This window comes from Paroedura picta, chromosome 3 (genome assembly GCF_049243985.1).
Source record: "Paroedura picta isolate Pp20150507F chromosome 3, Ppicta_v3.0, whole genome shotgun sequence".
Taxonomy (NCBI): Eukaryota; Metazoa; Chordata; class Lepidosauria; order Squamata; family Gekkonidae; genus Paroedura; species Paroedura picta.
The window spans coordinates 54,475,100-54,502,214 of NC_135371.1; the positions used below are offsets into that span (position 1 = coordinate 54,475,100).

A 27,115-nucleotide genomic window follows, 5' to 3' on the forward strand; every position below is an offset into this window, starting at 1 on the left:
ATGGCAAACATGAATGATTTTTTTCATTTATTTAAGACATTAAGGGCAAGAGACATAGAGATGAACATGACTCAGAACCTCTGTTAGCAGATAATTTACTACTCTGCTCCAGATGACATCCACTTCCTGTCACAGCAGTTTGGTAGCAACTTAGGGTCCCAGACTAGGCCCACTGCCATTCTAGCCTGAGTCCCTTGGAAAAATGTATCAAAGACACAAACATAGTAAAGGGACAAGAGACTTGTTTCACTGTTAAGTGCTTCTAAGAAAAAAATTAATATTTAAGAAGCCACTTTATTAACACTTTGACACCCACCAGCTTACATGAGTTAGTTTTGCAATAAATATTTAAGGAAGTTAGTCTTTTCTCCCCTCAGGTTTGGCTTTCTGCATATTAGGAGATGGTGGATCTTTCCAGCCAGACCCAACACTGATATCCTAAAAGGAATATTAAAAATTGCACTTCCACAACACTTTTTTCCTTTCCACAGAAGATATTAATACACTGAAATACATTTTGGGGATGAGAAAAGAGGCACATCTCTGGAAGCACCATTATCTATCCAAGAAGTAAAGTTCTGGACAGTTTGAGGTATTTTTAAGCCTGAATATTTATCATCTAAGACTTGACAATTGTTGCCAGGTAAGCATACTAACAGAAGGGTGTGGGGGAACAGGCCACCGATACAGTGAGCAAGAGCAAAGCCTTACCTTAAATATTTTTAAATTATTCTGAGCCTCTTGTAACAGGCTTCTCAAGGCAAAGTGCATTCTCTGTTTATTTCTAAAAGAAAATGTATATGTTAAAGGAATAACTATCTTATAGGAAGACCAAAATATTCTTTTTCCATTTGCTTGTTACTCTAAAACAGCCTCCCCTTTGTTAATCCTCCAGAAATATCCTGCCCCTTCTGGAAGTTTCCTCTCAAAACAGGTTTCTTTAACAAAACATTGCTAAGTACAACTTTATTTTGCCTCAGTAGCCCTTTCCTTTTCCATGTCACTCATTCACCTCTTTCCATAGTCTTGAATAGCTCTAATGATTACCAGGCAGAAAACCCTCAAATTGTTCTTTAAATTCAAACAGTGCCTTTTAAACTTCTGCTACTATATGGATCTTCAGCAATTAATCAAGCAGAACACAAACATCAGATTTTCTTACCCTGAGAAGAGATCTAATGGACAGTACTTGCTAGGACGCTTCCACTTTCCTTTTGCTACCTGTAAAAACACAACATGTATGAACTGCAGAATCTTAACCATTCATTCACTCATCTCTAGAAACATCTTCAAAATGCAAGCAGGCAAGCATTGTTTTTCATTTGTTCTTAAATGCTTAACTGTTTGGAGATGGTGCCCAAAATAAAACATTAGTTCTATCATAATAAGATTTCCATTAAAAACACACACGCAAAATGGACAATGTGAACAGGCTCTCCAGGTAACAGGGTGTTACCTTTAGATGCTGGTGCATACAGTAACGGCATACTTTGTGTTTTATCTCTTGTGAAACGTGGCTGGAGAACGGAAGGAATCCACACTTGGGCTGCAAAAATATTAAATTTATGTTAACATATGCATACTTCCAACCATTTAAAAGGAAGCACAGAACACATTCTTAGGACTGACTGACAACTCCTCCCAATCCCTATTCCTACTTTTACTCTGTGACCAACCAAGCCAAGAAATATATATACAACATTATCACTGGTCATGAATCTAAACTGCTGTTTAATAAACCCAATATGTTGGTGGTGATTTTTAAACTGACCTGAGCAATAGTATTCTTCAGTTCCATAAATCAAATATGTATGTGTCCAAGAGGCATTACAAGTCTTCTGCATAGTAAAGGAATATTTTTTTTTCTTACTAAAAATCACTCAAGTCCTGCTCTCTGCTGCTTACCTCCTTTATTCCCACAACCACAGGCCAAATGAGTCAACAGTTTGGGCATGCTATCACATCTACATGATTCAGGATCTTTCACAACTATAAACAACTAAAAGATGAAGAATATAGAGTATCACTGTGGTTCTGAAGGAGATCTATGGCCACACAGTTTTTGTGTTAGGTATATTTTAGGGAAGTTTGGAACTGCTAACTTCCAGGAAGTAAACATGCAGAACAAACAGCACAGGAAAATGATTCCATAGGGGGAATGAATTACCAGAGAAACCTTTGACCTGAAAAGTAGGGCTCACACAGGATTTATTTAACATATATTTTGCTAGCCGCCAACACAAAATGGGTATACGTCATTGTATGTTTAAACAAGAATGTTTAAAAAACTTGTGACACTCACTTTTATCTCCACACAAAGTATTGGTCGATGTTCAGCAAAATGTAACCTGGTGAGGTTAGGAAGGCACATAGCATAGCCACTAAGAGCATCCATATCTTTATCACAGCGAGACTCTGTGGGTATAAGGAAAAATATGAACTTGAATCCATGTAACTTTGAGCATTACAAATAAAATACATACCCAGCTGTCAATTACATCTAAACTCGCAAGGCAGAAGTCATATACAAGGGTGTGACAGATTTCTGAAGAAATGGGAATCTCCCCTGAACACAGGAAAATATAATGATCAAAGAAGAAAAGAATCTTCATGATGTTGTTGCTCCCTGTATACAAAATACTGATGTTTGTTTTTTGTTAAACTAGGTAGAAGAGGGAATGTGCTGTTCTACGCCATTTGTTAGTAATAATTCATGTCTACATACAACGTATTCTCAATTTTTTAAACAAGTACGGCTAATGTTGTCTACCTCTAACATGACATACCGGATGTATTCAGCAGCATTAAAAAATAATAATAATAATTGTTTATTATCTTTTTAAGCCAAAGGTAATTTCATCAGAAACAAGTGAAAATGAAGACCCAACAGTACTTATATCCAGGTTAGAAGGTGGGAGAGTGTTACAAAGCAGGCCCAGCTAGGCTCAGGAAGATATAGAAACACCTGACTCCAATATGGTCTTTGTAATACCCTTCCCATCTTCTGACATGGCTACAGCTTGGTGTAGTGGTTAGGAGTGCCAATTTCTAATCTGACAAGCCACGTTTCATTCCCCGCTCCTCCTCCACATGCAGCCAGCTGGGTGACCTCGGGCTCGCCATAGCACTGATAAAGCTGTTCTGACCAAGCAGTAATATCAAGGCTCTCTCAGCCTCACCCACCAGGGTGTCTGTTGTGGAGAGACGAAAGAAAAGACGACTGTAAGCTGCTTTGAGACTCCTTTGGGTAGAGAAAAGCAGCATATAAAAGCCAACTCTTCTTCTTCTACAAGAATGGATAAATCCTCTTTGCTTATAAGCGAGCCTCAAAGTGTTGAAGTATCAAAGAACCAGTAAGCGAAGAGTTAAACCTTCACACAGTTAGAAAGCTTAAGTGACATGCTGCTCCAAGCACTTTGATTGGTCAGCAACAGCTAAGCGCAGTGGGAGCTGTACAGTGAGGGAGTTGAGATTCTGACAGAAACTTGCATTGAGAAAAGACTATTCTGTACCTTAGTTTTTGAATATCTACCTTGAGGAGTTTTTAGTCAGAAAACTAACTCTTCTGACTAAAGAGTCTGGATTCAGGCTAAACTGAAAGCTATGCAGACATGAGAACGGGGAATAATATCTGGCAGAATGATTTGGGCTGTGGATTGAAACCCAGCCAGGCTAAATGGAAGGGGAGATATCTTCTAGGGAGAGAAAAATCCTGTCCAATTAAACAGGGAAATTTATTCAGAGGCTTTCCTTGGCCTGGTGTGAAAGGATACTGTGCTTTAGACACTTCAGAAGTTAGAGGGAAAATGGCATATCAAAGAAACGGAGACTGAGTACTGACAGAGGGTACAAGCTTCAGAAAACCAGTGGAGTTTAAGGAAACTCAGAATCACGGCGCCGCGGACTAAATAATTCAGTAAGGGGTTCTGGGGCGGGATGTGTCTGGGATGAGGAAGAGTCCGGATTGGACCCTTCCTCCGGACAGACAATTGGAGGGACCAATCGGCAGGCGCAAAGCGCCTGCCGATTGGTCCCTCTGATTCCCAGCCCCAGCAACTGCGAGACTAGTTCAGAATTAGATACCTTGATAAATTCTAACTAAGCCTCAGTGGCTCTCAAACATTCTCCTGACCTATCCTCTTTGGAGTACAGCTACACACAGTCAGGATCTATTTTTCTTTTTTTGTGACTCTGAGGTTTGTCTTACTCACAAAAAGAATGCTGCCTATTTAACAAGTTTTTCTACAAATACAACAAACTCCCTACAGAGTTGTAGAAAGACCTCCCTGATGTTCAGCCTGATTATTAGGTTAGCAATTTAGTATTCCCTGCCTTATCACAAGGCATACCAAAATCAACTCTTGCAGAGAGTATAATGACTGCAAAGTACAGCCTGAGGCACTTACCTTCACCTATAACCTAATCAGAACCAGTGTGGTACAATGGCACACTACTGATCATGAAAGTTGGGAATTCATGTTCAAATCCCCATGCAGCTTACACGGCCTCAGGCAATTCACTCTCTCATCTAATCTACTTTACAGGAATTACTGTGAGGTTACAGATACGGCTCTAGGCTCCTTGAAAGGAAGAGGAGGCACAAAGCCAGAACAGACCACTTATGATCAGAACATGCAAAGTCTCTATATTAATTACAGCAGCAGACCCAACAACCTCTTGTGTAGCCCTTTCCCAAAACAAACTATAAAAAGCAAGAAGAAAAGTGTCATTCATTCAAGTAAATTTAAAAGTAGAGGGAAAGATGTTTTTTATCCAAAGCTTTCTACATTACAGCATATTAAGCCAGTATAGTGAAATGCCAGTTGAGAACAGGGTTGAAATCTCCACTCTGCCATCACAGGATAGCCCTGGAACAGTCTTGGCCTGATCTACTTCTGAGTTGTTGAGAGCCATATAAGCCACATTGGAAGAAAGGCAAATAAAGGCAAAATAAATGTGATAAACATTAAGTTTTAATATTAATGTGAAAGGATTCTGCGGTTTGCTACAGCAGCATAAAAAATTACTTTCATCACCACACCAATCTTTGCTTTAAAGAAGACATTGTCCTATAGCATACTTCTTGAGAAAACTGAGGTTATAATTTACTTTGTGCCTGATGCATGGCATGAAACTAATCAGGTGCATAAAGCTAGGTGTGGTATTCTAAGCCGAAAAACTGGAACTGCCAAACTGTTTCATAACCACAAAAGTATCTGTCATATGTTGATTAGAGGCAAGACTTTACCAGTAGCTGGTAAATTTATGGAGGTAAATAAATTATCCTACTGAAATTAACAACCACAAAGGAAGTCTGCATTTATCAGAGAGACCAGAATATAGCCAGCAAAAAATGAACATTCGAAAATCCAGCATCTCTCTCTTGCAAAAAGGTCTAGGTTTTTCCATTATTTTGCGTCCAAATGGAGAGAGTCAGCTTCAGCCAATATGTAACAGGCCATTGTATTATGATTAAAAAAAACTTTAATGAGGGCAAGTTTAACTCAGGACAAGTTTATTTTGAAAGAGAGTGTATTTGTTATTGTGATCCTGGCTGCTTTTCCAAAACATTACTTTAACTGTTAACTAATACGCAGGCTTCAAAATTTACTTTAGGGAGTAAGATCCAAATACATTCCCATAGAAAAAAAAAATTTTTTAATGCCAGAAAAATGGGCGGCCATGCATCCAAAGATAAGATGACTTCTCCTAATCTTTCACACCCCTACATCATGGAATAAGGTATTCTTCATTCCTATACATCCAAACATTTGTTCAGGTGGTGGTTTAAAAGAAAGCAGAGCTGGTTTCCATACAGGATGTTTAATCTGTTAACCTGCTACACAAAAGGAACAAACACATATACTCCTAAATAAACGTATTGAACAAACTCAGGGTTTCAGCTTACTACATAAACATAAGAATATAACCTGTCAAGTAGTGAAAGTCCATCTGTAAACCATTTCCACTCACTTACCTTGCCCCAGAATGTTTGAAGATGACCAAGTGAAGGACCAGAGATAACATGCCTGCCAAAGTAACTAGGGCAGGGGTAGTCAAACTGCGTCCCTCCAGATGTCCATGGACTACAATTCCCATGAGCCTCTGCCAGCGTTTGCTGGCAAGGGCTCATGGGAATTGTAGTCCATGGACATCTGGAGGGACGCAGTTTGGCTACCCCTGAACTAGGGGACTCTATCCTACCAGTAGGGGGTCCATTCATCCAGATGTTTTGTTTTAAGATACAACTCTATTTGGGAATCCACATGTAGCACCATCACTCTGCTGCATTCCAAGCCCCACTATATGTCCTCAGAGCACAGGGATTACCCATTTTGGAGGCAGGAAATGTAGCTATTTATCACTCACTCAGATGAGACAAAGTAGCCCTACTACCAGATTTTTAAGTATCTAAGTGCAAGTTTGTCTTTCCCCTTTCTCTTCATTTGAATTCAAGTAAGAAGTACTTGTGGATAGCTTAAAATACAGGGTTGTTTTTTTAAATGAAAGGTTTTTAAAATAAATAGTTATGAACAATCAAAAGCAAGATCAACATTTTAAGTAAGATCATTTATCATTCTTTATATTCCTCACCTGGCCGCTCTGACTGGATCTTTAAACAAAGCTGTCTTACGAAGTCCAATGATAGATGCACAACCTCCTAAAAATTAACCATTTCACAATTACATTTTATCAACAGCTATATACAAAGAGAAATAACAATTTAAATAACATTTTTGCAAGACTTTATTTTAAATGGAACCACATCAAAGTTCTTTTGAATAGATAAAAGCATGAGAAAATATAAACAAAAAGGGAATCCAGAAACTACACCAGGATTTCTCACCCTGGTGTTTCTTTATGGACTTGAAAGGGTTTCCTGAATGGGTAGGAGTTAATTCATTTCATATATTTTTTTAATTTGTTAAACATTTATTGGGTGATATGAACACATATGGTCATGATGGCCCACCCATCCCTCCCAAAATGGCCAATTATGGACCTGGAGGAGATGGGAAGGCCCTGGGCAGGCATGTACACAGATATGCTTCCCAGCCATACTCGGCACAATCATGGCACTTCTGGGGTTTCTCAAAGCCTAAGAAGGTTTCAGGGAGTTCTCAACAATAAAAACATTGAGAAAGACTGAACTAAGCCATGGCAACTATCCCCATCCCTGTGATGCTGTTCAACTTCTACAGAAAAATGCTAACAGATCATCTGGACATTTGGAGCAAAAAGTCATGAATACACAGATGAAACCCTATTTCTTCTTTTCAAATGAGTCAGGTGAGATAGGGATGTCCTGAAATACTACCTGAGCGCAGGACGAGGGCCATTAAAATGAAACTCTAGATAGATAACACTGAGGTGACAATAGCCAAAAAGCCAACTCCTGAACAGACCAGTCTTCCCTCTCAAGGACCACAGTTGCAGCTTTGAAGTTCTATTTAATCTAGGTTTGAAGATGGAGGCATTTTTCCTGTGGCATGCAGTGTGTTTGTTGGCATACCAGCAGTAGCCCTTTCTTGAGAGGTAAATTTTGGCCACAATCATCCATCCATATACTAATTGCATTCAGGCTGGACTACTGCAAAGTATTTCAATAAAAGGCCATTTTCAAGATGTGAGAATTATACAAATCACATCTCAATGGTTTGGATTGAATTTCACAAGCTGCTGGTTTGCCTTCAGTGACAGTTCCAATTGATAGTTGTCTTGTATGTAGTCCTACATTGTCTGAGACCACAGTACCTAAGTAGTACAGCAAATACTTCCTGCCATGCCCATTCATACATCTTGAGAGACCTTTCCCTAGAAAGCCCAAATCTTAGGCGTGAGGTTGGGTAAGCACAGGGCCTTCTGCTGTGGTGATCGCTCCTGAAAGAGGTGCTTCATTTAAAGGCAGGATGGTGGTGAGAAAGGAGGAAACAATTTATCAAAAGGCTTTGGAAAATACAAATGTATTTTCCTGGCAATTAAGACATCAACAGGACACCAAGTTAACACAATTACTTTCCAAAGCCTATGTATAAATCATCCTCCTTGCCACCTGCAGCTATTTCTTTATCGGATGACTCCATATTTAAGCACACTGCTAGTTTTAAGCTTGATACTTCTGTTTTGGGGTTGGAGGGAGCCAGCTTGGCATAGTGGTTAAGAGCAGCAGACTCTAATCCAGAGCACCAGGTTTCATTTCCCACTCCTCCACATGCAGCCAGATGGGTGACCTCATGCTAGTCACAGTTCTGTTAAAGCTGTTTTTGCAGAGCACTTCTCTTAGGACTCTTTCAGACCCACCTACATCACAGCATGTCTGTTGTAGGGAAAGGGAAAGCGATTGTAAACTGCTTTAACACTCTTTGGGGTAACAAAAAGCGGGATATAAAAACCAACTACTTTTATCCAATTTATGAGTTGGTTTTTAATTGTTGAAATTCTTGCTCTGTCATGTGTTCATTAAGTCAAAAAGCATCTGTTTAAAATAAATAAATATTGATCAGCAGTATATTTAGGGAGGCCTGGGAAGGGTTCTCCCTTGGCAGCGTTCAACTGAATCCTAGCTGCTATACAACATGGGGGATATTTATTTATTTCATGGGCTTTTAGGCCATCTCTCTCCAAATGATCTCAATATTACAAGCTAGAAAAGGAAAAAAATAGCTCAGAAAACAATGTTTCAGAATAAAACACTGTTGGTTTTAGCTTTTAAAAATCTGGCTCTATAAGAAGGATTCAAAATTGTAAGAAGGCCCTTATTCCAGCTACTATCTATCTACCCTTTATAAACATCACCAAAAGTTCATACCATCTCGTACAAGACATTAAGCATAATTATAGGGTTTTTTTTCTAATTCATTCTCCTCTCTCTTCCTATCATTTATTTTGCCACAGATCCAGCATGTGAACATCTATTGTCCTCAGTTAACACTATCAGCCAGTTGCATGTGGCACCATCACAAATCATCGTCAGCATTAAATATTCCAACTAAAAGATAAAAGAACAGGATGAAGGGAGGAGGCCCTAGGAGGTTCTTTCTCTACCTCAAAAGGGCAGGGCTGATAATCCTTTCCACTCTAGCGAGGAAACTGAAGTTTCAAAAATATATAATTGTTGTCAAGTATTTGGCATAACAAATGTTTATATAAAAGCTTGATACATTTTGAGTCTTACTTGGATAAGGACACAGGCAACAGATGGCAAATCTCACATAGGAAAATGTTAATAGTTAATCCACTTCCCTTACATGCAAATCTGTTTTCACTAGGACAGCATTTTAACATTAACATACAAAAAGAGGTTTAATATTCTATGCTGACACACTAGACTCTTCCATAGTAAAGTTGGCTCTGTACAGACCAAACTGAACATACATATTTTAACAAGTCTGAATACACAGTATCCTTTTTCTAAATCCTTTCTGTCTCAACATTTTCAGGTTTGAGAGATCAGATTTAATTTTTTTTAATCTGTTAAAGTGAACTATTTCCCATTTTTGTTCTATCAACTGAAACAACTTGCAATGATCAGGTAATATTCTATATTGTAGCTGAACAACATAGAGCTTCATTCAGTAGGAGAGCAGGGAAGGCCACAGCTATCCACCAGCTTTTGTGTGTTAGATTTAAGCATAATATGTCTAAAGAAGATATCAAAGGGAGCTTTTGTATTCTCTGAATAGCCATTGTTCTATGTTCTGTAACCTGAAAGTTAAGCATGAATACTTCTCACATTCTTTGCACAACAACCAAGCCACCTTGACTACAGAAGTCACAAAGAAACAATGGTGGGACAGTATTACAACAAACAAAAAAGCATAGTTACCCCGTAATGAACATACGTCTCCCCAAAAAACTGCTTCATAATGTGCTTGCCAAAGTGTACTATATTCTGAAGCTGGTGAAAGATCTCTTCTGGTGTCTAAAAAAAAATTAATGAGATGTTCAAACAGGTCACAGAACAAACAGGAAATACTAGCTACATTCAAGTGACTTGGAAACAAAAGTCTGTCAACCAATGTGCACAACAAGGTTACCTTAAACTTGCAAAGGCCACAACCTATACTATGTACTTCAAAGCAAAAGAAATCTACATATCGGAAATTAATGTAAACTTTTAGTTGCTAGTATTGTTTTAGTTATGAGCTGCCGCCGGCAAGTTCAAGAGAAGCAGCATACAAATATTCTAAATCAATCAGTCTTTCTGTATAAGCAAAAAAGGAGACAACACAGTTAAAACAGCTGCTCAGATATGATAAAACTTCAGTATCACTACTGAGAGTGGGTTGTTTTTAAAATTCCACAGACAAATAAATGCTTGTTCAAAATATATTTACTTTGTTGTTGTTAGGTGCAAAGTCGTGTCCGACCCATCGTGACCCCATGGACAATGATCCTCCAGGCCTTCCTGTCCTCTACCATTCCCCGGAGTCCATTTAAGTTTGCACCGAATATATTTACTAAGGTTAGTCAAAAGAAATAGATTCTCAGAGGTCCCAACTACACAATGAAGTTGTTAATTCAATCCTAAATACCAGTCACCTCAATATCTGCCAGCTGCCTAGAGCCAAGAAGGCAAAAATATTCTCTTTAATTAAGGGTACTTTTTGTTAAGTTAGACATGTAGTCTCTAGCTCTTATATAATGGGCTGCCAGCAACCAATAGGGTAAGAGATACTACTGAAAGGGAAAACAGAAAATATAAACATTATTTTTAAAAATACTTACAACTAAAATGTTTAACATTATACCCAGAAATGATATAGCAAGGTATTTTTCTGCAAAGAACCTTAGTTTTTTATATCAAAGTACTGGGTTAGCTGCTTAGACAGGTGTTTTTCTTTTCTTCAGTGCTTAAGCCCTTCTAAAATTAAAATAATTTTATCTGCATGAAACTAACAAAAGTCATTGGCAAGATTAAGTATATTTTACAAAGTACTTAAGAATTTGTTCTAGTCATATTTCAATTCAAATAGTGATGCAATATCACCACAAATAAAAATGTAATCATAGACAAATAAAATCAAATATGCCAATAGTCCTGGCTCAAAAATTAAAAGGAAAATTAAGCAGCATTAAGCAGTAGTAAGAATGCCTACAAAAGTAACACTATCAGCTTTCAGACAGTGGCCCTGTTTTTCTGAAGCCAGTTTAAAATCCCAATAAATGGCAAACATTTTAGTATCTTAGAACAGTGGTCGTCAACCACGGGGTTGCGGACCGGGACCGGGCTGTCGATCACTTAGTACCGGGCCGCTACTCTTCCTCCTGCTCCTTTCCCCGCTGCTTGCAAGCTGCTCTTGCCAGCACACAACTCTTCTCCGGAGAGAGGAGGCAGGCGCAGAAGTGGCTGGTGCTGATACTGGAGGGGCGGAGGCGAGGTGAGTTTGGTGCTGGAGGCAGCCGCTGCTCCCTCTCTGAAGTGGGAGACGACTTTGCTCTAGGAGCTGCGTTCTTCGCTCCCAACCCAGATCCCCAGCAGGGAAGCCTATCGCCCCCTCCCCTCTCCCAGAGAGCTGCTGGCTGCTCAGGGCGGGTGGGGCCAGTAGTGCCAGGGGATGCTGCTTGCCATGTGTCTGTCCTGTGCTGCACGGCCGGGAGGAGCGGCCCTGGGGGCTTGATGCAACCGTCCTGCTTGGGGGAGAGGGATTGGAGATCTTGGGCATGGAGGTAAACATGGTTGTCACATGCGCACTGAGAGCTGCCAGGGATCTGCAAAGGACAAGGCGAGGGGAACCAACTCTCCACTTTGCGATGGCACAGGGCATGGCCATCATACAAGACAAACTAACCTGCCTCAGAACACTTGCGAATTCTGAACCACTCCAGGAGGGCTCTTCCCTGACTTAGTCTTGACTGACAGGAATTGAACCCATGCTGGTTGCTCCCCTTGAGTAGCTAAAGTTCTAGTGTCACTTGCTGAATTTCTGCATGTTATGCCCATGTTAGTCAGAGCCTGTTTGGGGGAGGGGGACAGACAGCGAATGTATATGTTTTTAAAAGCCAACCCCAAAACTTCCTAATTTTATTCCAGTGTTTTGTCACATTCAATGACAGGATTCCATAGGCATGAATGAGTGAGCTCAATTCCACATTAAAGAAGTCATTGATGTGGAAAGAAGCAGGTTAGGTGTTCAATACTGTGGTGTCCCTGCAGTTTTTGTTGTTTCCTATGTAATTGGTTCATGGGGGGGGGGGTAAGATCCTGAGCTTCAGGATATGCCTTTTTTTGTGGCGTATCTGTATCTTATTTTGAAGGGATGCTTAAACATTACCATAGCGACCAGAGTCAGAGAGCGTTAGGGCAGTGGTTGAGAGGCGAAGAGTAGACTACTCCCCCCCCCCCGGGCCTCAGTAAAATTGTCAAGTGTTGACCGGTCCCTGGTGATTAAAAGGTTGGGGCCCACTGTCTTAGAACATAAATCAATGGTTCTCAACCACTCTGATGCTGTGATCACAACTGCGTGGCAGCAAGGTCAGTGTGCACGTTCACGCAGGCATGCAGCCGTACAACAGTCGGGGCAGCGAGGAGGTGGCCATTGCAATGGCTCTGCTGCTACCGCCTGCCACCACTGCCTGCTGCTGCTGCCGGTCACCATGGCAACCAACCTGAGGACCCTACAGAAGGAGCCAGGAGACCCCAATGGGGTTGCAACCCCTAGGTTGAGAACCACTGACATAAATGAAGATCCAGTTCACAGAATGGGGGTAGTTTGGCAAGGAAATGTTACATAATATGTAAATTTCCTATTAAAGGAAGAAAGAGAATGAATGTGATTCCTGCAAGTATGTTGTGAAAAATATGCATGGCTCAAGAGCCTATGTTTTAGTTAAACATATGGAGAGAAGGGGGAAGCCATACAATGCTGCTGTCCCGGACAAGCAGGTAGCTCAAAGGAACCAATTAGCAGCTATATATTGGTCCTGGGAAGAGGACCCATGGAGTCATCTCTTCAATGAGTACAAATACTGTTGACATATTTCCAGGATCTATTCAGGTCTCCTGCTAGCCTTTAGTAAGAGTTTCCTAGCACTATGTTGCACTCCCATACTATTAAGCAGGCAGATAAGGGAGGAGGGATTGTTGTCCTTAAACACTAAGGATTATAATGAGACAATTATTGGACTTTAAATTCTATTTAAAAATCCCCTTTAGCTTTCCTGATGACTTAGCTAAATTTATCATTGTGGTGGTGCACGAGGGTTTGTCACAAAATTTCATTTCTAAACAAGAGGCTAAATTTTGATTAATGATTTCCCATCTATTCCATACTTCTATTTATTACCTAAAATTCATAAAAGTTTAGAAAAACCTCCGGTTCGCCCAATAGTAGCACAGACAGGATCAGCATTGGAGCCTTTTTCTAAATTTATAGATTTCCATTTGAAAAAACTAATACCACAAACCCCTGTGATCCTTAAAGATTCTACTCACTTTATTACTAATCTTATTGAAAAATTAACAGTGGAACCATCTTTTCTATTCAATTTAATAATGAACTATTTCTACAAACACATGGTGTATCCATGGGTGTTGTCCTTTCCCCTAACCTGGCTAGATTATTTATGTATGAATTTGAGTTGAAATGGCTACGACATCACATAAACAATCCTTATTTTGATAATATTGTGTTTTTACATGCTTTTTGGATAATATATTTATGCTATATAAGGATCTCAACACTTTACAAGAATTTATCTCTTGGGCCAATTCTTTACACCAAACTATAAAATTTGTTTTGTAAATCTCATAATACATGTATAAATGTTTTGGACATGTATGTGCATAAAACTGATGAAAACAGGTTAAAAGTTTCTACCTACTTCAAACCAACTGATTGTAACACTTTACTAGATTTCTCTTCTTACCGCCCTAAGCATTTGAAAGAGAACCTCCCTGTGGGCCAGTTTGAGACATCACAGAATTAACACCTCTAAAGCAAATTTTGAAAAAGCAGCAGATAAACTTCCTGTCACTTTAAGAGAAAGACACTATCCACCCAGACGATTAACAGAGCAAAAGCCAGGGCAAGCTCTATTACTAGAGAATCATGACTATCTTATAGAAAGCGGGAAACTACTAACAGGATGGTATGTGTGCTAGAACATTCAGCATAGTCTCACCAGATTACAAACGTGTTTTTGAAAAATTGGCACCTAATCTCACACATTAAAGGATGTGAACAAAAACCTATCTTTGCATGGAAGAGAAGGACAAATATTAAGGAATTTATTCCTGGTAAACAGTTCATATTTAATGATTGAGGTTTTCCAGTAGGTAGTTATAACTGTGGCTCATATCAAGCTTGTAAATTTATGGAGGAAATGAAAAGCAATACTATCCATGTAAATGACTTTGAAATTAAGCTTAATAGATTCATAAACTGCAATACATCCCAGGACATCTGTTGCAGGAGGAAGCTGAATGGATCTTTAAATTAAAAATGCTACAACCTGAGGGACTAAATCATTTGTTGGACTTAACATGTTTTTTATAATTGACTTTTGTTTATAATTAGTGTTAAGTGGAGTATACTCCTTTAGAATACTTGGAGAGGAATCTTAAAACAATGTACCTATGAGTCATAGTGAAATGGTATTTGTTCCCAGTATAACTAATTAAACAACGTGCCTAATGAGTTCGTTCTGCAATGAGTTGATCTACTGTTTTATAAATATAGTGGATGTCTAGAAGCTTTTAGGTAACTTTGAGGTCAGACCCGAAGTAAAACATCATCAGGACCTCCTCTCCACCCGCTAGTAGTGGGAGGGGGGGGGGAAGTTGAGTTGCCGTTCTTTGCCATGCCGGTAATATTGGTAATGCTATTATTGTTTTAATGGGGTTTTAATGGGGGTTCTGGGATGCTGTCCCAGAATAATAATAATAATAATAAATTCCCTGGAGGATGGTTACCTTAGTGGACCTTTGATATTAGTAGACTCAAGATATAGGTCTTAAAATAGAAGATATAAAATAAGGTATGGATATTTGGTATATGTTCTTTAATAATTTGCCTTTTTATGTAAGAATGTTTTAATATAAAATGTATATATTTGTTTCCATATATAGGAAGTGTTGAGGACTAGCTTGTTAGTATCCTAGGGGAAAAAACAATTAAGAATTACTACACTATATTTAAGGTAGAAAACAAATTTAGTCTTAAAAAAAATTACACACACACACACACTTTATGTTATACTAGCTTCAAAGCCCTATTCCAACTCGGACAGGGAAGGCGGGAGCTGTAGGGGCAAGGCCATTTGTCCCCCAAGGCTGTTTCACAATTATTAAGAGGCACCAAATGGATAAGATAAGGTCTCCCTGAGGATATGATATATTCTGATTTTGTTACAGTTCACTGATGAAGTAAAAACGAAAATGAGGCTGTTGTACCTAGGAACTCATTCTGCTTATAAACGTTTATCTTGTTTTAATAAAGTTTTTGCCATCACCAGCTTCAAAACTACTTCACTCAAAATATAGTTTGTCACCACTGCGCGACCGCAGCGCCTCCGGCCCGCCCCTGCATCTCCCTGTGACCAGCACTAGTGCGCACATGCAAGCTCTACGTAGACAAGGAGCGGGCTGGAACACTGCTGCTTCCTGTCGAGCAGAACAGGCCGGTCACACCGAAAAGGCTGGCACCCCTGTCTCGCTGCTGATGCTCACCGCAGCCATGCTGATGACCTGCCGCGGCCGCACTGGATACCGCGCAATACTGGATGGTATGTAGAATGAGATGGGCGGGCGAGGCCACTATGGGCACCAGGCGAGCATTGGGAGGCCACTATGGGCAGCTATGTCTATCCCAACTGAAGTGTGCCCAGCCTATAGGACAACCCCCCCACTTGGAGGCATGTTTTTCTGGGGGGAAAAGTAGTCTTATACTTCAGCAAATATGGTAAATGTATGTAATCAATATATTTGTTAAAAGCAAGATTAATCAAAAGTCTGAGAAGCCATTAAAATTCATTGTTTTTAAGCAAACTTCTTATGAATTATTGTTAGTTTTCTCAAATCTATGAAAACTATGGATAATAACCCAAAATCAGCATAATACCCTTTCCTTGGAGGACAATATTAAACACGCCTTCTTTTGAAATACTGAACAAAAAAGTAACAAATCGCAGTATCTCACCTTGCTTCGGTTTGGGGGAAACTTCAAGAAACGTAGTACTATGCAACGCTGAAAAGAAATTTATATTACATTAGTACAGATTTCTAATTTAGCCACTTTAAGGTAAATCAACCATTTCAGGAAATTACTTTGAACAAATTAAACATCTCTTTCTTCATTTGTCATAGAAATATACTTGCTGGGGATTCTGTGTTTTCCTGCTTAGTTTCCATTACATTACAAATGACCATAGGAATGCAAGGATTGCCTTCATGGATCAGGTAAGTCCATTTAACTCAGCATCCCATCTGCCTTCTGTGACAATCAAAAATAAAGATGCATAAAAACATCAAGGTAAGGAGATGATACACAGATAATTAACCCAGAGAACAGACAAAAGCCTAAAGAGTGTAACCATGATGACTTCTGCAGGGGAAACATTCAACTTTCTTAGAATCAACATCTCCAAAGCTTAGATAAGTATATATATTTTTCAAAATATAGTTAATAATAATTACTCTAACAAAACTTCCCCATTACACATAAACTGTAATTTGGCAATAAATGTATACTGAACCATATTTTAGGAAGAAATACAGTTATATGTGACTTTCTCCTGAAGAAGAGGTTGACAACACATTCCACAACAAGCGTTGGAAGTGCATTGTTAGATCTAGGTAGTTTACCCTTTGCCAGTTTATACACAGCACGCCCAAAAAACCTGAAGGAAGCAGAGTCTCACTTTGTTCACAACACAGGTTGTTGCTGTTAGGAAGCAAATTATTGCCCTATCTTTCCCAAAGCATCATGGTGTTTCACCCATATTTGCATAATTTTCCCTGTCCTCCCATCTCCATGGTGGCCATTTTCTCCTGTTATACCCTGAGGGGTGGCTGTTGTTTGTTTTTAATGGTAATTGGCACATTGGTATAGGGATATCTCAGTATGTCAGTTACTGCAGAAACGGCTGTCAAGGAAACTAAACAACTAAAATTAGTTGGAAATCAAAATATGGAAGCCCTGTGGCTGCTACGCTACACAGACCGCATAGCAACAACAAGGAAACTGCAGGAAAGTATTGCTGAGTGGAACAAACCAGCATTCCACACACCTAACTTGGAATCAACTCTGCTAGATTAGAAACCAAACAAAAACCCAAACTGTAACATATTTTAAACTAAGGACACAATTCATCATTTTATCAGCAAGAGAAAACTACTTCCCTCCCCACCGTTGCTCATAAAATTATGGATAAATATTGTATAAAATATCATTTTAAATTCACACATTTAGCACTAAGCCAGCTATGTCCAAGTACACTGGAGTTCTGTGATTCGAGTTTCTTATGTTTAAGCTGGCCCTAAAATATAGCCATATGCCAGCACCCCATATAAGCACTAAGGGGAGGTCAACTCTCCCCCTACATACACACACTATATCCTCAACTGAAAGCACTTTCCTTTGGGCTGATTGAAACTCCAGCAAGGAAAAAATGACCATTGGGTATATTATGACCATTGTCCCCCAACACATACACAAGTTTAAAGCAGCTGGAAGAGCATTGTTTCCAACTGGTTTAAAAATAAGGAAGGGAAAATAATTAAACCAACTTTCCAGCACTACCTTATCAACAGCAGGCCCTCCCAGCTGCTTTTTATGACCAAAGTATACATCAGCAATTCCATTCACAGAACCACAGCATTCAGCACTATGATTGTGTTTGCCAATTGTTTCAAGCCTGGCTCTTTGCAACATTTATGCTCCTTAATGTAAAATGTAACTACCAAAATTTAGTTATGGACCAGTTTGTTTTCATGTAACACAAAAGTTACTTAGCACTTTACACAAAAATATGCAATTGTTTTGCACATAATTTAAAATAGTAAAATTTTGTTTATTATATTATTTATGTACTGCCCTCCCCTTGCAGCTCAGCGGTTTACATGGAACATGAAGTTATAAGTCATAACATTCATAAAAATTGGTACAATAAAGGTTCAGTAACTGCATCAATTGGGAATAACAGTAATAGCAGCAATAACAGGAACATCACTAGTAACTGATAACTGAACAGATTAGCATGTTGACTGTAATCCCACAGGTTGTCCCATGATGTTCCTGATGGGGGGGTGTTGGAGGCCCGAATGTAGTTGTGGATTCAGTTCGCTTCAACCAACTGCCTGGCGAAAGAGCTCTATTTTGTAGGCTCTGCAGAATTGTGCTAGCTCCATATGGATATGAATAACTGATGATCTTCCTGACATCCAGCATTTTAAGGATTTTTTGTAATTATTCTTTTTCAGGTATTATTCTGTCTACTGCAAGAACACAGTAAATACATGTTCATATTAAAAGTATGTACTATTATAGTTATTACTACATTATCCTTTTCACAACAGAAGAATAAATTCTGTTACACCTTACGGCTAAGCAGAAGATTCAAGATCGACAAAAGGAAGTTTTTCTTCATTTGCGGAACTCACTGCTTCAGGATGTGATTATGGCCATCAACTTGAAAGGCTTTAAAACGGGAGTAGACATATTCATGATGGATATCTATTCTCTCCAGTACCAGAATTGCTGGGGAGCACAGGTGGGGATGCTGCTACTGCTGCAGTCTTCTACTTTGTGGTCTTCCTACTCTGTGTGCAGAATTCTGGATTTGATGGCCCTTTCTTCTGATCCAGCACAGCATATTCCAGCTTCAGGTTGAGAATTGTGCTGTATTGCCGACAGCCAGAGCCTTAATACATATTGTGCTTTTCTTGAATCCTCCCTGGGTCCAGAGGTGTTCTATGGGCTCCATGCTTGGAATGCTCAGGCATAAACAGCAGGACCATAGGGAGAGGAGGGGGTTTAAGCCTCCTCCCATGCCATTTTTCCAATCTGAAACCACCACCAGGGGAAGGACTTAACTTTCCACATTCCCGCATGTCACAATTCCAAAACTGATCTGCCTTTGCACCACATGGAAATTGAGTTCCAAGCATGGAACTCACAGCACATTCATCACTAGGAACATGCAGCAAGCAAGGCAGTCTATGTACTGTTTTCTTGCTTTTGAACTCAGGGGTATTTTGTTCAGCCTAAGCTGGTGCTGAGTCTGTAACACAACACACCCCAGAAGCTGAAATATAAATCAAGCATAATTTATTAAATACCTACTGGGGCTTAAGAATGTTATGTCCAATCATGTTTATGGGGTGTATGCAGAATGGAGAGAATAAGGCAGGCATGATTATCTAGATACTGAATCAACCTGTAAAGGCTTTTCAATAGATCTTGCAGAAAAATGGATAATATGATTATTAAACATTTCATTTCTGCAATGCTATATAGATGCAAAATAATTGATATTTCAATGTGGATTTCTGAAAGGTTGTTGTTATTGTTGTTGTTATGTGCGAAGTCGTGTCCGACCCATCGCGACCCCATGGACAATGATCCTCCAGGCCTTCCTGTCCTCTACCATTCCCCGGAGTCCATTTAAGTTTGCACCTACTGCTTCAGTGACTCCATCCAGCCACCTCATTCTCTGTCGTCCCCTTCTTCTTTTGCCCTCGATCGCTCCCAGCATTAGGCTCTTCTCCAGGGAGTCCTTCCTTCTCATGAGGTGGCCAAAATATTTGAGTTTCATCTTCAGGATCTGGCCTTCTAAAGAGCAGTCAGGGCTGATCTCCTCTAGGACTGACCGGTTTGTTCGCCTTGCAGTCCAAGGGACTCGCAAGAGTCTTCTCCAGCACCAGAGTTCAAAAGCCTCAATTCTTTGACGCTCGGCCTTCCTTATGGTCCAACTTTCGCCGCCATACATTGCAACTGGGAAGACCATAGCCTTGACTAAACGCACTTTTGTTGGCAGGGTGATGTCTCTGCTTTTTAGGATGCTGTCTAGATTTGCCATAGCTTTCCTCCCCAGGAGCAAGCGTCTTTTAATTTCTTTGCTGCAGTCCCCATCTGCAGTGATCTTGGAGCCCAGGAAAATAAAATCTGTCACTATCTCCATTTCTTCCCCTTCTATTTGCCAGGAATTGAGAGGGCCGGATGCCATGATCTTTGTTTTCTGAAAGGTACTCGCAAGTTATTCTGTACTTACAGCTCTGAAACCATGCTATCAAATGTCTAAGAAAATGAGTAGCTCCAGCAACGTTTTACCCTGGTTTGTACTCATATCAGGGGAATATTATGCCATCTTTCCTCAATAAACTCTTAACAGACAGCACATCTCTCCTTTCTGCTTGTTCTAGCTGTATGTAAAAGAGGAGATAATGCTTTCTTATTTAGCACTTCTCCCTTATATAGCTCAAATTTTATTAAAGAGAAGTGCTACTGCCACACATCTTGAATTAAGAGTGCCAGGATAAATTATTTTTATTTATTTTGGGAAGCTCCACAACTGTGCTATAAAGAAATATTTTGTCAGCAAATAATTGGATAAAGGGGATAACAACCTTATCTATAGTTAAGCCTTTGTTAGGCATCCACTTCTGAACAAATTCAGCAAGTACTATAATTTATTCCATATTTACTTACACTTAGGAGAAAAATAAGACCTTGATAACTAAGGATTGTAATCCCCATTTTCTTATTTCAGAAATTAATAGTGCATCTTCCTAGGCTGAAATCAATGCATTATATGGAATATCCCTACTTTTGTTTCACTGAAAATGTATATAAATCAACAAGTACTGCCTTTTAAGTTTGAGAACAATGTTCTAAAATTCTAATACAACACATATGGTAACAACACATAAATTAGCCTGTCCGTTCTTCAATTACAAATGACAAATATATCATCATATTTCAAATTATCAATACGGACACTTGCTCTACTCATTTAACATGATCAAAATATAATATGGTGACTATCAGGAAAAAAATAGGCTAAATCCATCAGAAAGCATTCCCACATAATACAGAAAGCATTTCCATTGTAATTAATGGAAAACACCGGTTATTCTAGCATGACTCTCATCTTGTACCTCAGGGCCAGAAGAACCGGAATGGCAGAACCTACTTGACCTCTAGGTGCTTTTAAAAACTATAAAGCTGATTAATTCTTGTATTTAGTAAAGCCACTTTGAAAAAAATAAGTTGAAAAGTGACTAAATGAAACGCAATGTACCGGATTAATTGTTCTTTCGACAACCAAGCAAAAGTCATAAATGTACATTTGTCAAGCTATCCAGAAATTGTTTCACACATATCTTTCTACTGATTTGAGAATATTGTTTTAGTTTTGCCCCAAGGATTACTTTTTAAAAATCTTAAAATGGATCAAGCTTTGTTCTACAAAGCTGCATCTTATTTCAGTGATTCCCAATCTTAATTTTGGGAAACCTCAGTATGTCAACAGGTATCCCTAAATTATCAACAAAAAATATTTAAAAAAAATATGCCATACAACACTTGTTTTATGAGCAATACTCAAACATTTTAAAGCAGTGGTTCTCAACCTGGGGGTCGGGACCCCTTTAGGGGTCGAACAACCCTTTCACAGGGGTCATGGCAGGGCAAGCAGCTTGGCCAGGGGGGGCAGCCATCCACACCACAGCCTTGTGGGGTAGATCGAGATAGAGCATTCATCTGTCTGGAGCAGTGGCAAAGAGTGAGATCAGCATGGTGGGACAAGAGGCAGAACTGAACTGAGAAACCCCGGAGAAAAAAAAAATATATTTATATATAATCATGAACAATGGATCTTCATGCCACTGGTCAGTTTCAGTTTAATTTCTGTGAAAGAACACTTGCATAATCTTATGGTTGGGGATCACCACAACATGAAGAACTGTATTAAAGGGTCGTAGCATTAGGAAGGTTGAGAACCACTGTTTTAAAGCCATCTGTTTACAGAAAAATTTGGGGATGGGGTGGAAAATTCCAGCATTATGCCTCAAATGAGAGTAATTACCAGTAGGATTAAGAAAAGGATGCCCTCTGAGACCTCAGTGGCTATCCTACGGATTGCTAGGCAACCAATATTGTTAGCCTTCATGCCTTGGTGTCTGTTGATAAAAGACAGGGTAAGAGCTCTTTCATGGGCTGTTTTGGTCTCCAAGCCAGTCCTGATCCTTCCACTCACTCAAAAGGGAAGACTCACAGGGATAGCACCTATCACATGAAAGCAATGGTAATGAAAATTGTTTACTCTCTACTCAGTCTTCAACAGGTAACCCTGGAATAGTCACCTACACTCCATGATTGTCATATGGGTAAACTGGAGATGAGAATATAAGCTGTTTTGGTTCTCATTGACAGTAAAGGCAGGGTATAAATGAATAAATATATACATAAAATGAAGAGCAGATGGATAAGGAAGGATGGAGACTGTTAAGAGAAGGAAATGGGAAGACAAAAGGATATGGGAGGCTGCCAGAGAGAAGAGAGGGAATGGTATGGGGAGGGAGATGCAGCGGAAAATGAGAAACCTCCTGCTGGTTCTTGTGGGTGCTCTTCTTGTCCTTTTTATTGCTTGAAGGCCCAATTTCAGAGAGCCAAGCACACTACAATGGCAAAAGGGAAGCCAAAAGGGGGATATACTACCATTTCAAATCAAGCTGATTACATTTTGCACTATAACTTTGCATCCTGACTCTTTTCTTTGCAGTATCCCTCCCACCTTCTAACTGGGATATAAGGGCTCAGCGATCTCCATTCATACTCGTATCTTATTAAGGAAGCTTTGATGCTCAAAAAGCATATCCTGGAAGTCTTGCCAGGTGCTACTGGACTCAAGTCTTGCAGTTCTAACTACTGGTGTTTTAAATTGCAAGTAAACTGACTGCTATAATTCTGAAGAGGCTCCTTCCTACCCACACTCCTCCATAGTCACTGCTTCAGCTGTCCTCTTTAGAGTTCCCCATCGCCTTTTAACCAGGAGGATTCTATGTTCCCATTCAGCAGGTAGAAGCCAGCAGGAAAGTTTAAAGAGGGCAGCTGAGAAGCAGCTCCTTCCCATGCCTTGAAAGTCTCTCATAAAAGCTTGGGGTAGTGGTTAAGAGCAATGGTTTCTAATCTGGTAAACTGGGTCTGATTCTCCGCACCTCCACATGCAGCCAGCTGGGTGACGTTGGGCTAGTAATTTGTTTGATTTATATACTGCCCTTCCAGCAAAGCTAGCTCAGGGCAGTGTACAACATTAAAAAACACAATAATAGAAATTAAAATTAATAGCAATTTAAAACATTTCAAATGTCAGAGCTCTCTCAGACCCACCTACCTCAGAGGGTATCTGCTGTAGGGAGAGGAAGGGAAGGCGATTGTAAGCCACCTTGAGATTCCTTAGATAGTGAAAAACAGAGTATAAAAACTAACTTCTTCAGTACCTAATTATTTCATTGCAGGTCCCCATTTGTACTTTATAATACTGTGGAATTTTAATATGTATATGATGTACAAGTTGCTTGCCTTACTTTTTCATAAGCTAATGAAGTAAACATCAAAGGGGAAGATTTTGTCTTGTTTTAACTAGCCTTTGTGCCTTGCTATAAAAATGAGCAATCATTCATTTATACAAATGCTGAAAGTTACTGAATTGAAAGTTTGCTGGAAAAGCTGGCTAACTATATATTGAAAACTTTATTTTTATTATTTATTTTTCACAAGAAACTCCACCTTGTGTTCTAGGAAGTCATTATTCCACATTGGCAACTAACTCCAAAGCAAAAAAACTAAATACAATGTCTTTGCAAGTCCTATTCTTTTGACACATTAACATGTCAGGAAAAACAGGCTCATTGTTAACACAAGCTCACTGGCTTGCATTTTATCATGAGCTCATTTGCAAAAGCAAATACCAATTGGTCATTGTGCCTAGATAAACTATGCTGCCCTCATGCATACTATGGACAATGATTTTTGTGCACTTTCAGAAAGTATAGACATTATATGCAAACAGTTACTTAACAAAAGTTTTGAAATAGTTAATGTCAGTGAAAGTCAGTGGTTCAGGAGCCAAATGTGGCATTTTGTCCTAATGCCAAGGGACAGGAGGATGGTACTAATAGTTCAAGCACAATTAAATGAAAATAATACAAAAAGGTATGCATAGTCTTTGGAATTCACATGTCCAGATAGGTCCATAATTTGATTATAAATTATTTCCCTGAGGAAAAATTTTTGTTCACAACACCAAATATGTATCAAGCTGCAACAGTCTGGTAATTTCTCATCCCTATCAATACACAGAGACACTTTTCTGTTAGGACATTATATTCCCCGCCCACTCATTTGCCCAGAAACATGCAGCTGAAACCCATAGACTCAAGGCCTTTTATGATCAGCTAGCATTTATGCATGCATTTTATACAACCACCATCCCTCCACTCTCCTCTGGCTTTTAAGTCACCCAATTTAAACTACTCTAACACACATGCCCTACAAAACTCGAGACCAATAGGACCTTTAAGAGCAACGAAGATTAACTGTTTGTCTTAAAAGTACCATTGAATTCAAATCTTGTTGTGCTACTTCAGACCAACACGGCTATCCACTTGAACACATGCCCTAGCTAGCATTTGGATGGGAACCCAAGGAATATCAGGGGTGCTATACGGAGGAAGAAATAACAAAAACACCTTTACAAAGCAAGCAATATCCCTTGCTTTGTAAACCCCACAGCGGGGGAGGGGAGGATGGACAAGCCTCTTTTCACGACTCACTCAAATATGATCAAAGAAGATGGGAAAGGATGGATTTAGGATTTCCATAAAATGAGAACTGTGAGCAGGAGTTTAGGGAGACACCGGCAAAGGCCTAAGCCTTGAATAAGGTCAACACACACAAACGCATTGGCATCCCGTATCAGACAAAATGGGCTCTCCAGACCACGACAGCCAATCGCTTTTTAAGAGTTTGTTTTCTATCCACCTAGTGAATTCCCCTCCCCCACAAATCCAGGACTAGGCAGAAGGGGAGAAGGAAGCCCTGGCGCCACGCTCTCCTTCCAGCCCCAGGGATGAAGGCAAAGATGCTCCACCACTTTCTTCTTCCCTCCCTCAACTTCTCCTGACAGCGGAGACTCTCCAGTTCCGAAAAAAGGGCGGCGGGGGGGAGCCATTTCCTGCCCTCCCTCTGACCCCGGCCGCCGCCGCCGCCGCCGCCGCGGCTCAAACCGCCCGAGCGGAGCCATCGGGATCCCTCCCCCCCCCCCCCCGCCAGTGGATGGCGGGGGAGCAAGCAGCAGCCGTTGGCGGCCAGCACGGGACGGTCGCGCGCGGGCAACGGCAGAGCAGCACGCGAACCCCGCTCGCTCCCTCCCTCCCTCCTTCCTTCCTTCACCTTTCTGTGCGAGACGACGAGGCTCTTGTTGCCCTCGCCGTGGTAACGCCATTCATTCTCGTCCATCTTCTCCGCTTCCATCCCTGCTTGCCGGCCGGCCGGCCCAACGAGCCAGTCACTCTCGCGACTCCCTTTCCGGCCGGACCGCTCCTTGCTCCTCTCTGGGACGCCTCCGCTCTACGGCAGCCGCTTCCCGACGCGCGTCCCCCCGCCCACAAGCCCCGTGAGCTCACGACGAATCAGCCATCGGGTAGTTTCCCGACACACACCTTCCGTGCGCCCGGGTCACAGCAGGAAGCTCCACCTTCCGCCATGAGGCAAACCGGAGATTCGCACCTCAAGAAAGGGATACATGGCGGAGGAAATGGGGAGGGACTTCCCCAGACGCCCATCTTTAGTACGGGCAGCGCGTTTGGCGCCCTGCTCCTTTCCCTTCCGCCATCTTTATTGCTGGAATGGGGGAAAATTCGCTGTGATGGGGGCGGGGGGATCTTTTTGGACATGCGCATGATAGTCGGCAACGGTGGGCTTTCATAGAGAGCCGGGAAGGCGATGGGGTGCTGTGTATGTTTATCTGGGTCGTTTATGCTGGAGTAGCTCCCTTTATATAATTAATAGTCACATGCTATCCATATTTTAGGGTCTAGGCAAATTTAATTCTCAAGAAGTTCAGTGGCAGAAGTCGAACACGCCTGTTCTGGCTGGTTTATTTAATAATCCATTTTCTCCCGCCTTTCTCTCCGGTGGGAATCTAAAGTGACTTACATCACTCGGCTCACCTCCATTCTATCCTAACAACAACCCTGTAAGGTAGAGTGTGTGACCAGCCCAATGAGTTTCCATGGCAGGAGTGAAGATTCGAGCCTAGGTTACCCATCCGATACTATTCAAATGGGTAGACGTGTTGGTCTGAAGGAGCATAATAAAATCAGAGTCCAGTAGCACCTTTAAGACCAACGAAGATTTATTCAGGGCGTGACTAAATCAGATACTAGTCCAACCGGCTTACCTGCTCCGCTATACTAGCTCTCTAAGGAGTTAACATAATTGTGTATTTGTATTGGTCATTACTTATTGTAAGACGTTTTGGGGACCAGGGTTTTCTGGTTGAAAATACAATGCATAAACATTACTGCCTGTAATTTGTCCTGTTCAGAACGTTTAAGGATAGTATACCAGGCAGCAGACCCAGGAGCTGAGAGAGGGAAGGGACAGAGATTATCTTGGCTACCTTAGGGTTGCCATGCCCTTGCTGGGGTGGGAGATCTCCCAATCCCCAGCAGGCATTGCCCACTAGCACTCCATGACTGGTGAATGAATGTTTTTAAATCAACATCATGCCTCCATATAGTTTTCAAGCACTCCTAGAGAAGACCGTCACTTCAGTGGGAAGTTTTACCATAGATTTTCCCAGAGATTCCTGGAGTGGTGTGATATTGCTGGTGCCCTTCCTGTCTCCCAAGCTTTTCAGAGAATGGGCAGGGCAGTTATAAGGTAGGGTGTGAGTTTCAATAACAGCTACAACTACTGAAAGATAGGGCTGTGGCTTCATTTCCCCTTCTCTTTTTTCCTTCCTCTTAACTGGGCTTTTTTTTGTTTCTTTTAACCCCTTTATGCAATTCTTGCAAAGAGGAGAGTTTCGCTCTGCCTCCTTGAGCATCCATTTTAGGTGTGGTGCTCACCAGCTCTTCTCAAAATTCTCAAGTCTATGATACAGTCTT

General features: G+C 40.5%; 1 protein-coding gene and 1 long non-coding RNA gene across 5 annotated transcripts in view; one reads left to right on the plus strand and one right to left on the minus strand.

Moving 5' to 3' along the window:
• IPPK (inositol-pentakisphosphate 2-kinase) overlaps nt 1–25,796 on the minus strand; it is a 36,343-nt gene extending 10,547 nt beyond the window's left edge. Inside the window, exons 1-9 of one of the 3 annotated variants that reach the window (XM_077325726.1) lie at nt 24,898–25,240; nt 23,335–23,395; nt 16,140–16,187; nt 9,827–9,922; nt 6,595–6,661; nt 2,303–2,415; nt 1,457–1,546; nt 1,163–1,221; nt 712–784 (exon numbers count right to left, since the gene is read on the minus strand). In XM_077325726.1, coding sequence (XP_077181841.1) covers nt 712–784; nt 1,163–1,221; nt 1,457–1,546; nt 2,303–2,415; nt 6,595–6,661; nt 9,827–9,922; nt 16,140–16,187; nt 23,335–23,395; nt 24,898–24,911 — 621 coding nt within the window. In that variant the 5' untranslated portion in view covers nt 24,912–25,240. The other 2 variants (XM_077325724.1, XM_077325725.1) reach the window with 2 other exon arrangements.
• Nucleotides 510–16,368, plus strand: LOC143832016 (uncharacterized). 2 transcript variants are annotated; one of them, XR_013229058.1, is made up of 4 exons: nt 510–592; nt 10,352–10,465; nt 15,457–15,726; nt 16,307–16,368. It is a non-coding gene; the product is annotated as an uncharacterized LOC143832016 (long non-coding RNA). The 2 variants fall into 2 exon arrangements; XR_013229057.1 differs by lacking the exon at nt 510–592 and having other exon boundaries at nt 10,083–10,465.
• Nucleotides 25,797–27,115: the final 1,319 nt, after the last annotated feature.